Genomic DNA, 14,715 nt, shown 5'->3' with positions numbered 1-14,715 from the left:
TACAGTGTTCTCTCGTTACAAACAACATTGTTTAACACCTGACAATGTGCTCTAAGAAACTCTAAAGACGAAAAAATCCCTTCTGGGATATAGTGAAGTGACCCCAGATATTTCTTTGTATTAAATTGGTAGGATTGCTATATCTAATACAAAGGATATTAAAGATAACAGAGTAATTATAATTATTTATTCAACATGGTGTCATTAAAGAAAAAAACGGAATCACTCACTTAACACCACAATACATGTTTGAAAGCAATAACGACAGATTAGACTAAAAAGTTTTAATAGTGGAAAATAATTACCTGATATTTTAAAAGACAAGTAAGCCGTTTATAAAATAAGCCTCGTCGTTTTGGTTTAAATAAAAATAGCAGTCGGAAATTTTTTGACGGCTCAACAGTACCAAATAATGGTGTAATAATCAATTCAGAGTTCTCATTATCAAAATCAAAATGGAATTCGGCAGGTATGTCCGTCATATTCACCAGCTCGACAATCTTACTAACAGAACGCTGCTTTTCTTTACAACAAATATTTAATTTCGTTAAAGTACAATTTATTTGGGGCCCTGTAAAAAAATAAAATTCTTAAAAACTTAAAAGGTTTCAAAAGAAAAAATCTGAAAGAGGATTTTTACCACAGATTCAAACCTTTTGATACACCTTTAGCACAAAGTATCAACTTTCCTGGGCCCTTAAACAGAACTTCAAAATAACCGTAATTGACTCTATCTGGATAAATAGGCCTATAGATAACGGACACAGTATGTTGATTGGTAAGGCTGTTCTGCCAATTAACTTCAAACATCAATTCAAATGGATTTGTATAAGAACAAGGTACTATTTTGTCGATCTGGGAACATAAAAGAAATATCAAATTTTTAAAACTGAATATTTTTCACTGTTGATTTTAGAATTGCAATATTTTTTTTGTTCTTTGAAAAGTAAATGACCATATATTCTGATGATATTGTAACAACTTTTGTATTTTTCCGAAAAGGTTGAGAAGTTCCAAAGTTTATTTTGATTGCATTTGAAAGATCTAACGTCATTTTTAATGTTAACGTTTAAAATAATCTTTACTTTTATTTCTTTTAACGTTTTCCTTTTAACTACAAGCTATCTTAAATAAGAAAATTGAAACAGGTGTTTTTTTACAAATCACATTGAAGTATGAAAAGTTAGCAATAAAAACAATTAGAAATATGCAAATTAAATATATTTCTTCAACAAAAACCTTATGTAAAAAAACGAAAACTTAAATTATAAAATAAAAACAACAAGTCTCTACAGGACAAGAGGGATCAATTATCACATTACTTTAAAAAACTGTCAATAGATTGCAGGATCACCAGAGTTTTAACTACAGAACATAGACTTCATTTTCACGAATCTTATAACATTTAATTATAATTTTGGATTAACTCAAGGAAGTAAGCTTAGCCCCCCTTTTTTTTGGATTATTTATATATAATTTAAAAGATGACTTTGAAGATCGTGTTCCTGTGGGAAACCACGTAATTATTATAATATTATGTGAGGATGACATGGTAATGGTTGCTGAGAATCCGAGTGCACTACAGATAAATACTTTAGAGACATACTGAGAAGACGAATCTTCAAGTGAACCTCAATAAGCTGAAAGTAGTTGTTTTTCTTAACAGAGAGTATACTTGATACTAGAGAGTATTGGGCCTAGTCCCATATATTCTATGAAATAATAAAGAGTTAATGGATCTTCGTTCCTTCAATTTACATTTTGTACTTGATGACCTGCCATGATCCCATCTTCTTTCACACTTAGGACTTAAGTAGCCCATACCTAATAAAAGTGTAACGAATGGACCATTCGGCGTTTAGCAAGTTGTTGCTAAGGAAATCCGGAGACTGAGCACCTCATAGGCTGCTGAGAAGACAGATTAGCTGCGCAGACTTCAGTTCCACTGAAATTTGCCAGGGAGGAACAAGAGGAGCTTCGTGATGGTCTTCAATCACAGTAATCTCTCATTAGAAGGAAAAATCTCGGCAGACGGTTTTCCTTTGACGTATTAAGTTTATTTCCTTTTATAGGATATATTTTTTGTATGGGTTTTCATTTGAATAAACATAATTATTATTGCATGAGAGCAATTGCTACTTTGAATGAAATTTACCTGTATCAGACCTACTGCAACTAACAGATGCATTCATTCATCCAGTACCTATAAATCCATTTTTATAGCTAATGTGGTGTGTCGCGAACGGCAATCAACAGTAGGAGATAGGGCACCCAATACCTCAGATGCTGACGCGCCTTAAGCACAATATATATCTATACTTACTTCACTGTTGGAAGGAAGTAAAAAAATTTAAGAACATTTTTTAACTAACACATATAATACCGTATATTGTGTGAACTCTAACAAACTAACAACAAGAAGTGTTTTGGAAGTTAACTTTTCTACGAACAATATCGAGAAACTGGTCAACAACATCCACACACATAAACCTTATATATGTATATTAAATAGTGTGATAAACGTTCTATTACAAACTGCATAAGTAAAAATTCTGAATTCGTCGTGTTGAATGACCATTTTTACAATTATAAAAGAAATTAACCAGAATTTTGTTTTTTAATAAAAAAAAGTATATTTTCAAAAATTTTTATGGATTTATGTGCTGCACCACTTCTCGTATCTTGTCAATATTTCTCAAAGTTTTCTGAAGAGACTGAACTTTCGTTCTTGCATATTCAGCATCGCTTTCATTTTTTATACTAATTCGTACCCATAAAAAAAAGTATTAAAAATGTTAATAAGGGTTACCACACAAGTAAAGAAAGTACCTGTGAAGAAAGTAAGTGACTCATCCTACATTGCTTTACTCAGCTCTTGTTCTTTACTTATTCTTATCTTTATTTCATCCTTATAGTCAACTTTATCAGAAGATCGAAATGATTCTATGTCTGTTTGAAGTTTCGCAAATTGACATCTTAAATAGCAAAGATCTTTCGTAGATTTTTCATCTAAACAAAAGTTCAATGAGAAAGACAATTACATAAAACTTCTGTTCTTTTTCATAACGAATAATTTTTTCACAAGCAGAATAAAAAATTACATTTATATTGTTCCCTTTGAAGTTTAGATTGAATACGACTTCTAACTTTAATAATTCGCTTAAGGATGCTGCAAGGATCATTATCCACTGCTTTTAGATCCTTCTGAGATCTAGTGATTTCACAATTCAATTGAGTAACATCGTTCAAAATTCCCTTCAATAGATAAGTCAAATCATCCATTACTTGAATTATAAAGACGTATAAAAATAGTAAAATTAAAAATATATTTTACTTTAAAACGAAGGCCTATAATTTGTATTTTATACTTTTCCCTAAGAAATCTGATTTTTAGGAGGTTTCATTGAGATACAAATGTAGGCATTCCTACACCATATAAAAAGAATACTAAAATTTTATCAATATATTACTTTAATGGGCTCTATAAGCATTGAGAGATTTTGAACGTAATTAACGAGAAGAGCAAAGAAGAACAGTATTGATGTAAATTAGCTCCTGAAGTTAGATGTTTACTACGTTTACGATGGTTAGTTCATGAAGTAATCAATTGCTTTTAATACCAGCAGAAGTTAGAGAACTTTTGTGGACGACACAATAACTTAAAAACATATTCCAAATTTGACTAAGACAAAGTTCTAAACATCACGTAGGGTGAGGGTTGTGTAACTACTAAATTTGAGCCACAATAGATGCAAAGGGGTCGCGGTCGCGGTGGCGTAGGCCTTGAGGCCGCCCTAATCTAATCTAACTACTAAATTTAATTCCATACCAATAATTTATGACAGGTCCCCAATTGTTTAGATAACTAAATACGTCCAGTAAAATTCTGTATTGTAGAAAATCTTCAATAAAAATTGTAATCACTGCGGGGAATTTACAACCGACTTTTTTTTTGTTAATTTTCTAATATTAAATTGGACTTCAACTGGTACTAAATCATATAAAAGTGAATATTAAATGTTTACCATCGATTCTATATCTTCTTCATATTTGCATTTTACTTCGCTCGCCATATTATTAATTTCTTTACTCTGCCTGTTAATTATTTCATCCAGAGCTTCACATTCATTTTCTAATTTGCTTGTAGTAATAGAATTAATTTCTTCCAAATATTTAATGTCATTTGCTTGTTTAAGTATCACTTCTTGCAGCTCTTCAACCTTTTGGCTTTGGGTATCATTATTTTTATTAATAAACGTTTTCGTTAAACTCTTTAATTTTTCATGAATGGCATTTTTTTCATTCAATTCTGCTCGTGTCTAAATTAAAAACGAATTGTAATTATATAAATTATTTTTAATAAATTTTGTGGTACCAAGTACACGGCAGCAGTATTTATGTAGGTAGCTGCCGCTTTAGTACAGTTTGGCGCTTGAGACAACTACACTAACTTAAAAAGGCAAAAGCAACTTCTTTTTCTTTCTCAAATTGTAGGCCCTTTTTATTTATAAGATAGAAAATTCCAAATAAGAATCAGCAATACTTACAGCAACAGATTATCGTGAGACAACTTCAGAAGGCAATTACGATTTCTTTACTCTTTAACCTAAACAGCTAAGACAAACATGAACCGACGAAAACTTTAGCCACAGTTGTAGACGATATATGATAGCTGCATCTAACGAAGATATTTACTAACTTATTACTGGCTTACAAACATCATTAGGCATTATACAACAAAGAATTATATATATAATATATATAACAAACTGGTCCTAAAGGTCAAAGCTGGATTGAATCGCTCCAAAACTGTTTTACATCTGGTATAAAAACCTCCGTCTATTAGAAAAACGAGGAAGTAAAAAAAAGGAAGCTAAATTGCCTTGGAATAGGCTACCTATACTTTGGAGGTTTTACATCAACACAAAACTACAACAAGCTATGACTTCCATGAAACAGTTATTAATAAAAACACTCACTCAGACGACACTTTTGCACTGGTTCTCTACAATACTTAACTTCTTTTAATATTACCTGCCCAGATTAGATTACTTTGACGTCACGACTTCAGACTTTTCAAAACAAAGTACAAACTAAACCTCCTTGGTGCGCACCTATTATACAGGGAACTTGACATTCCAGATATTTATAACACATGACCAAACGAACAGGCAACTTCTTCCTCGCTCTTCACACACTGCCATCCACATCCCATTGGCGAGCCTACTAGAAGACTGGAACCAAGACTGTATTACTGAAGAAAGAAATGTTATATCTAGGGGACTGATCCATTTTTAATTTATAATATAAATTGAAAACAAAGAAACAAAAAAAAAATTAATTAATACCTTACTTTTGTCAATTCATTATTTAATTTTGTTATTTGCAAACGTAATTTACAAATTACTTCGTCATAAGATTTAATTTTTTCTAATTGTTTCTGGCACACTTGTTTCATTTCATTATTTATATGGCAAATCTTCTTTTGGAGGTTCTCATTAGTTTCAGTTAAACAATTTATTTTCTGTTTGCTTGCTTCAATTTGCTTCCTAGCATCAATAATTATATTCTTTAAATGATTTATCGTATTGAGTCGGTTTTGGTTCTCCTGAAAGTCAAACATAATTTGAAAAATAACCAAATTAAAGAATATCAGAGAAGGTTATTAGTCTTATAGTACTCAAACAATGAACTAATAACTAAATGATATTTGATATCACTCACTCGGGTTTGGCGAAAATTTGAAGTATAATTTGACACAGAATGAAGCATTAACACTGCTTTTTTTTCTTTCGTGAAATTCAAGGCACAATTTTTTCTAATTCGAATCCACTTGTCCTAAAGAGAGGCTGCTCTAAAATGCTAACAGACGAAGGGTAGATGGAACCTTTTTGCACATTTTGTTTTCAACTTTTTTTTTTTGAGGGGTCATTGAAAAATGGCTCATTTGGAAGCATACGCTTTAATACGAAGATACAAGTTCGGAACACCATTTAATTATCTACCTTTAACAATATGAAAGTTGAAATAAAGACTTCTGTCCTACTCTCAGGGCATCCAAGTGTTTCATTAAGAGAAATGCCCGGTAAATAAAGAGTAATCTTTCGAAGAAAAAAAAGCAAGCGCCAAAGCCTCTGATATTCTATCAAACTATACATTATATTAAGAACATTGATATAATTTTTCTAAAATTTAAAATAAAGAACTATCACCTGTGATGTAAGACATTCACTATGATTTTTTTTAAATTCACTGTATTCCCAGGTTAGTTGTTCAAGCTCTTGTTCTAATCTACTATTTTCCATCTTCATTGATTTCATTTCAGGTTGCAAAGAATACAAATAATTATTGAACTTTTTAGCTTCCACATATTTCTGCTTAAATTTATCAATTTCACTTTTAAGATTACTTATAACTCTACTGCTTTCATTAATTTGACTTTTCAACGAATCAATAATGGCATTCTGAAAATAATTGCCAATTGTCATCTATACAGTTCTAGAGGATTCTGGAAAATCGTTGACTTTGAAAATAAATGAAGAAGCTATCTTTAAATGATTTTTATAGATCAATATTTAAAATATTGATCAACTTAGTTACATGAAATATACAGAAATATTTCAAGTGTGGTAATGTTTCAAAAAGCGTTACGAAATTACTATACAGAACTAGATCAATGTACATGCAGCTACTGCTTTAAAAAAAGTATGATTGGCTCAAAATTGAGAACAGTTTTTTTTTTTTATTTAATATAACTCATTTATTTAAGTCTGTAAACAGCTTGGTTTTAAAATCAATGAATAAAATTTATACAATGCATAGGGTTTTAAATCAACGTGTAAACTGCTGTTCCATTTCCGACGAAATTCTGTATTTTAGTTAGAATTTTGATTTCAGTACATATTTAGCTCAATCTCAATGTTAAAACAATTCGCCCAAATCATAAGTTATAGAATTCATGGAATTAAGAACTTAATAGAGATAATACAACATAATTATTGATCGAAATAAACAAAAGTGTAATAAATTTTTTACATACCTTTCTTCGAATGTCGTAATGTAAGAGTTTATTGTTTTTTGATACTTGTTCTAAATTGCACATCATTTTTTCAAACTGATTTTCTCTTCTTTTTTCTGCTTCAGCCTAGGAAATACCTACATAAATCAATTTTTGCGGCTTCAGAAAAACTTGCCGCAGAATTTGAAACAATGAATACTTATTTAATGCAATGATCCAATTATCAGTTTAAATATGTTAAAATAAATCAACAAAGGCTTATTTTTTTAAGGCGGGCTTTATGTGTAACTTCGATCAGGTATCGATGTCTCAAATGGATTGTAACTATACTTTGTAAAAGTATATCACACTCCAACATCATAGAAAACAAATTTACGCGAAGATCGCAACTGTCTACGTATATATAATACACGATACACAGCTTTGTAGTGTGCGTCTTTTAATTACCAAGCACTAAATAATACACTTCCTCAAACTCAATTAATGAACAATATATAAATAAATGTTCCAATTTCTAATGTAACGGATTTTAGTTATTGCCTTGTCGTCTCTATTTAAATATTCATATCAACTGCTCCCATAAAAGCTTACAAATTTTATTTGGAGTACTTTTCAACGTAAAGGCACTTTTTGGATAGTTAAAAACCAACTTCGGGGTAAGTGCAATCCTACTGCAACAGTTTTATTAAATTACAGTTTATTAGTTACAAACCAAAATGGAATATTTATTTATTAGAAGAAACTAATAAACGCCTACAGAACGTACTACAGAATGCGTTGGGGGATAGACAGCCTTCCAACTTTTTTAACCAAATTATAAGTAATATCTACAATCTAAGTAATTATAAAATATAAGAAAGTTTTTCTTAAATTTTTCGGCATTAAAAACTTACCCCAATGTTAAGTAAAGTGGATAAGTCGCATGTCGCCTGAAATAGAACAAGCCATATTGAGAAAAGGATAGTACTTTTGAAGCTACCTATGACAGATTGCTTTTCGCAAAGTTAAATACTTCGTATAAAAATGTGAAGTCATTAAATGTCATCATTAAATAGAATATCTCTCTTAAAAACTAACTTTACTAGGGAATAATGTGTTGAACATAATTTGTTAAAGAAGTAATAATTTAAGTTTTCTGCCTTCTTATTTAGAAAAAACTAATAACATGTACACAGCCATTGTTAATAATAATTTTAAAAATAAAATTAATATTATTTAAAAAATCATAAATATATAAATTCCTTCTACACTAAATTCAAGCATTGGAGCTTTAATATTTGCATTATTCTTATACATATTTTAGAAAGTTTTCTTGAATTTTGAAGAATTTTTAGATTACATTAACAGAAAAGGTTGGATCGATTAAGCGCATCACTTAGGGCAGTATAGTTCATCTTAATTGCAGAATTTACATTAACTTGTATTATTATTCTGTAGGCAAATTTGAATAGGATTCGCCACTTTTTTTCTGCCTTTGTTACGTTATAAAGACACAATTAATTTTAAACATTCAATTTTTTTTTGTTTGAACTTTAAAATAAAATTATAATGCTTCAAATAAAAACTAACCAATTCATTACTACCAACATTCTTCTCACAGAAATCATTCTTAAAATCACCGCCAGATAAGAATCTAACACTTTTTAAATGATTCTCAAATTTATGAAAACAATGTTTCTCTTCATCTTCACCACTGATCCAAGTTTTATCTTCATCTTCCTCTTCGTCACATTTCCAGTCTCCAGAATCCATACCAAAACAAGACATTTTCGTTAATGATGATAATAAAAGATTTTCTTTCTTTTAAATTGATAATGGAAAATAAACACTAAGTTGTCTTCTTAATAATGCTAATAAAAAGTACTACTACTATTAAATTCACAATTTTCAATAAAATGTTACCTTGGTGATAAAAGATAAAAGCTAACCAAATTCAAGAGCATATGTTAAAACAGTTACAATTTAAGAAGTTGAAGGTCTTATTTATGCTGTTTCTCCTTAAAATTCAGCTAACTGAGTTGGTTCGATTCTGGGCCTGGATTTTTGTCTAAGATGCGACTTTGTTTCTGGTGTTACTTTTCTTAGAACTTAAGAGAATTTCTTTTCTTAGGGAACCTAAACTCCAGAGGGCTGAGGAGTAGGAAGGTATTTCACTATTCTATAGTGAAACGGCTTCTAGGGTGAATACAATAAGTAAAGATCTCGAAATCTCGTCTTTTCACTATGTGAGGAGTTTTGGCAGTAAGCAATAGCTGTAGTAAAAAAAGGAAGAAGTGAGCTGAAAAGAGTGTAATCCGTGTGGAGTTCGTAGGCTGACAATCTGATGTGGTTACTATCAGCTGACTGATGGCGGCTGTTACCATTGCTAAATAGATTGATTTTTGATTAAGCGGGTACATATTTAATTTATTTGAGCTGAACTTTAATTAAATGAGGTAGGATCTTTGACTATGTGCATCTTTTCTAAAATATGCTTATAGCATTTTTTGTTTAAACATTAATCTATAATCTTAGGTTGATGGAGTTGAATGTGAGATTAAGAGTTGTGACGTGAATGCTAAGGTTTTATTTTCGTTTATGATATCCATGGCTCTATCGAATTATTTAATACTTTTCTCTAGTCACTGAGATGTCTGTTTCATGTTCGTGCCCCATAAGGGGCAAAAGGCAAGTTGTAGGGGCGTTACAGAACACCGTCTTCGCCTGCAATGAGTGGTATGTTTTAGACGATATAAGCAGAGTTCGAGAAACGTAAGAGTTGCTAACAATATACTCCTTTAAGAAAAGGAATTTGAGCTCGCTACAAAATGGGATCATGAATAGCCCAAGGGGGATCTAATACTCACGTTTACAGCAGAGGAAAGGTTTCGAGCTATCTTTCTTTTTATTGAGCAACTGCTCATGAAAAAAACCTCAGCTTCTTAACAAACTGACTTAAATGCAAAATTATTATTGCTGATGTACAAACTATCCTGCAGGAAAGTGAATTTCGAAAATCTGACGCGATTGCAGTATTTCCACTTATAGCACATAAGGAAATGAAGTAATTTATTTGATGCTTATTCAAAGTAAGTTTCAGAAAACTTCAAGCAATCCTTTTTTAATAGAACAATAATATGATAGAATAATATTAGAGTATGAAAACGTTTTATTCTAAATTCAAGAGATAAGTAAAATTAGAAAAGGTTACTGTAAAACGAGGTTGTACCTTCATAAAAAGAATGCCTTATTCTTTAATGAATTATAATTAATATTTAGGAAGTACACCAGACGACGAAACCATAACAATAGGCACAATGAGGAGGCATTCATAGTAATTTGAGAGGAAAAAGGCCTCGGTACCTCGTAGCAGTTGTAGTGGTGATGACAATGTCCAACTAAGTTCAATAATGTATGATGCATGCAAATTAAGTGTTCTGAGAGGAGAATCCTTGTAACCCAATGTTACATAAATTAACATTGTCGTCCTTTTCTTCAAACAAATGAGTTTTGAATTTTAAATTTTTGTACCTTATTAATAAATTTAGATCAATGATTTTTTATTTTATTTTTAAATTCATTAATAAGTTATATAAAGAAGGACGACTAAGGAAGTTATGCAGCGTTCCATATTCATAATTTTCTGGCAAGATTTTAATCAAATGTATTTAGTAGCAATGAAAAGTTGAAATTCAGTTTATGAGACCACTTAACAGATATATCCAGAGAGCAAAGTAAACCAATTTTTAATTACCATATTATAAACAATATGTTTGAATAAAAACGAGAACTTCCATCTCAAAAAATCAAAAATCTACACGAGTTTAAGAATTTTTTTTTTTTTGAAACATTGAAATATGTAAAAATAAATTTATATACATATATTTAATTACAAGGCCCATAACCATCTGGTACCTTTTTCAGTGCATTGCCTGCCTCCGGTCAGTGTTTTCTAATTACCGTCATCAGTGTCCATCACTGGAAGTGAACTGACAGAAGCTCTTAGGAAAAGACAATCTATGGGTGGGCAGCTGGGATCTAAACTGGGATCTCCTCTTGGGAAACTTATATGTTAACCTTTCAGAGCTAATCTCTTTCCAAAAACAATTTTTTTAATTAGTGTTATCAGTATAACATACGCATTTTTAAGTTAACAGATAAAAGTATCTTCTAATATTTTGCGAAGTAAATGAATAAGACAGAAAGTTGTGATATATGCGCAACATGCTGGGATATAAGGTAATAATTATTTTCCACAACTAAACCGGTAATGGTACCTACTGGTACAATCAATATGTAAAAGTGTTCTGGCAATAGTGTCATACTGAGCTTCTAAAAACTTGTTACACTTCTTGTGCGTAATATTTGGTCTTTTTTTTAAGAATATGGAGCTACTATTAATGTATAAATATTATTGTGGACTATTTGTGATAAATAATTTCCAAAAGTTAATACCGTTCACTACTAACTATCCTGGATATTAATGAGAGGTAAGCAATAAATATACGAACCTTTGCCCTACTGTTATGTTGAATCCTGTTATGTTGAATACTTAATTTAAGTATTAAAAATGTTTTCTTTCTACTCCCAAATTCTTTAAATTATTTTCTATAGAAAATATTTTGAAAAATTATAATTTCTGTCATGTTGTTTATTGCTTTATAATATACTCCTATAAGAATCACTACCGCCAATTTTATAGTAACACAAGATGGAAAAATAAAAAAGAAATTTCTATTTTAAACATTTTTTTTTTAAGTTTATGTGAACTGATATCCTTTCTATAACATCCACTCACAGATGATTATAATTGCATTTATCTAGTAAAAGTTCATAAAAAGCATAAATATTATATTTCATTAATAAGAATTCAACTGTTTACGAATGCGCAACATAAATATTCCGTAAGTATAACGCGATAAAAGGCAAAAGGTGATTTTGATATTAGTTATCATCCATAGATTTAAACAAAAAGAAAGGTAATTTATAAGGCTTCGTGATCAGAAAACTAAACTTTAGGTGAAATATGCAAGCACTATTTATATATTTAAATAATTGTAATGGACTAAAATCATGTAAAAAGCATAAACACCAATGAGACATACTACCTGCTAAGCGATTTTACGAAAATCTCCCTGGAAGATGGTGTAAGGGAAATATAAACCTCATGCTTAATATTTAAAGCCCTGCTTCACTTTTGCTATTCGTTTTTTTTGGATTAGGTTTTTTTAAATTCACAAGCTTAGAGGGGGAGAGCGAGAATTAATTAGTTATTAATCGTGTTGGGAAAGGGCAAAGCCATAATGGGCCTTTCGACTGCATTCAATACTGTTGCAATTGTGTATAATATTCGAATTTATTTCGCAACTTAAGAAAACTAGGTTTGATTCTGGTCTTGGCATTAGATTTTAGTAATAGATAGGATAAAGTAATTTATAGCAAGTTATTCGCCTGCATTCACGACATCCATAGTTTGACGCTAAAATTGCCTGAACAATTAGGTATATTTTCTTAATGTAGGCCTCATTGCTCACGCTTAGGTTAACTTGTCAAAAACTTGTTGGCAGCTTTCAGAACTTCAACGGCTCTTAAAGTGAAAAGTATATCAACTAACCACAGCTCTTCAATATTTAAAAAGTCGAAATCTCCCGTTTTAAGCAAGGCCTTTCATGTTCCAAAAGTTATTTCAGGTAAAAGTAACTGTCGTTTGTCAACCATAGAAAGTAAAATTGGAGCTTTTTCCAAAGAAAACACGGAAACTTTAAAATTACACTCAACGACGAATTTCTTATTGTCTTAAGCGCTTAATACTATCAAAACGCAATAAAACTTTTGACTCTTTTTTTAACTTGTGATTTCTGATACCTCCCACAGACCATGCGCTAAGCTTACTTTTTACGAATTCAGGTAATTTTAAAATATATAATTATCAGAGAAAATTTGTATCTAAATCTGATGTGACCTACAGTACTTGTTCTTCAAACTACAAGATAACGCAAAAGTTTTAAAAAAATAAAGAACCGAAAGAAATCAGAAATAGATTAATGCATGAAGAGAAGATGTATCCTCTTCTTAAAAAAGTGTTTTGTGAAAGAGGTAGGGCAGTGAAGCAGTAAAGTTAGTTTAAAGAGTGGGGATAAGCAACAAGACGTTTCTCAGACTTGAGGTCTATTCGAACACTGTTAGTCTGTGAATGCCTGCAGGCTTCTGCCGGCCGTTTTTTCATTTCATTAACTACAAAAAAAGTAAGTCGAAATTTCATATATATATATATTTTTTTTTTTTCATTAGATAAGATTATTTCCTCTTTTTTATTAGCTTGATATAATTTTTCCAACAATCTATTTTAAAATACCATTCAGAATAATTTTAATAATTATTGAACTTGAAATTTAAAATTGAATAACATCAACTTATGAGACATGAATTACTTTAAACACGACTCTAGCCATAACATGAAAAGTTAGAGATTTTTATTAACATTTCCGTTTTATAATAAGCCACATTGTTTGAAATTGTCAAGGCTTGTGTATACTTTATGTTATTCTTTAGTTCAATTTTTATATATAACTTTAAAAGAACAATTTTACTAGATCCACCATGCTTAACCAAACAACTTTATTTAAAAAAAGAAAGAAAATAAAATAAATTTAACGATCTTTTGCAGAAGTCGTTAGTGTAATTGTTTTTTAATTCCTAAATCTTAGAAAAACATTAAGAACTTAATGGATATATTACCTGCAATGAACACTCATATCCTCAATCAGAAACTTGATTTATTTTTTGTTAAATCATCCACAGTCATAATCCTTCCTCAGCAAGTGGTTCTTTTTTTTAAGGTTCTTTTTTCTGTCTTGCTCATTAGTTTTTTGTTTTTTTTTATCCCAGTTTATTCTCAGTTCGACTCGTTTTAGTCTATAAAAATTGACAAATCTTGTGATCACACCGAATAATTTCTAATTGGTGTTACAAAAAAAATAAATATGTAATTCGATTTTCTTTAATTATGCGTAGTGTTGAAAGGCCGATATACAACAGGGATGTCCAGGTCTCTGAAGAAGTGACTTTTTCACTTCACCCCATGGGGTCCCATAACAACAGTTTAGCCCTAAGCACTCCTTAGTTCTCGAACAGTACACTTGAAGCTTACTGTAGTAGTTGTTGAGTTTACGCTCACGATCCATATGCAATATTCATTCACATAAGGACTTATAGAGGTAAATGAGGTAGACAACTTCTTGGATTATTTACCTTGCAAAACCTAGCTGTCCATTTTAGAGGGTATTATATTGTGCAAACAAACACTGGGATGGTCTAGGACATGATGGACCGACCATTCAGGCCATAGTGGATTATCGCTTAATTGCCATTCTACAAAAAAAGTAAAACATTCAGTAATATTTAACAAAGATCTATGAAAACGGAATTTGTTAAGTTGAAACTGAAAGAAAGTTTCTCTCGCATTCAAGGTTTACTTGTTAAATTATAAATTACATAATTGAAAAACTGACACTTGCTGCAAGTACTAGCAGGCGTTCACATCATCCTCTATATTTTATTCATTTGAAAATTTATTATTTCCTTAAGGAAATATTCTAATAGTATAAATGAGCAGCTAAAAGTTCCGAGTTTAAAGAAAATGACCCAGAAGACGTTCCATCAATCAGCCATTTCACTTATAAATTCAAGTTTGATTTTGAGAGGGATCCCTCCAGGGG

General features: G+C 30.6%; 2 protein-coding genes across 27 annotated transcripts in view; one reads left to right on the top strand and one right to left on the bottom strand.

The window, feature by feature from the left end:
* Positions 1-14,715, bottom strand: part of LOC141454206 (cilia- and flagella-associated protein 65-like) — a 112,230-nt gene that overhangs the window by 15,702 nt on the left and 81,813 nt on the right. For 7 of the 23 annotated variants that reach the window (XM_074128184.1, XM_074128185.1, XM_074128187.1 and 4 more), the window contains 8 exons: positions 13,736-13,912; positions 8,588-8,757; positions 7,912-7,947; positions 7,040-7,155; positions 6,213-6,464; positions 5,354-5,608; positions 654-855; positions 306-571 (listed from right to left, as the gene is read on the bottom strand). In XM_074128184.1, coding sequence (XP_073984285.1) covers positions 306-571; positions 654-855; positions 5,354-5,608; positions 6,213-6,464; positions 7,040-7,105 — 1,041 coding nt within the window. In that variant the 5' untranslated portion in view covers positions 7,106-7,155; positions 7,912-7,947; positions 8,588-8,757; positions 13,736-13,912. The other 16 variants (XM_074128178.1, XM_074128180.1, XM_074128196.1 and 13 more) reach the window with 12 other exon arrangements.
* Positions 1-14,715, top strand: part of LOC141454208 (uncharacterized) — a 52,822-nt gene that overhangs the window by 8,403 nt on the left and 29,704 nt on the right. The window contains exon 1 of one of the 4 annotated variants that reach the window (XM_074128204.1): positions 13,117-13,242. The exons of 2 other annotated variants lie outside the window; for them this stretch is intronic. The gene's annotated coding sequence lies outside the window, so the exon portion shown is untranslated. Of the gene's footprint in view, positions 1-13,116; positions 13,243-14,715 lie in introns of those variants that run through there. One more of the 4 variants, XM_074128206.1, reaches the window with a different exon arrangement.

The sequence above is a fragment of the Rhodnius prolixus genome, unplaced genomic scaffold, assembly GCF_049639745.1.
Source record: "Rhodnius prolixus isolate KJV_2025 unplaced genomic scaffold, Rpr scaffold_9, whole genome shotgun sequence".
Classification (NCBI taxonomy): domain Eukaryota; kingdom Metazoa; phylum Arthropoda; class Insecta; order Hemiptera; family Reduviidae; genus Rhodnius; species Rhodnius prolixus.
Note: the sequence above shows the minus strand (reverse complement) of the source record. Positions and strands in the feature narration are given on the sequence as shown.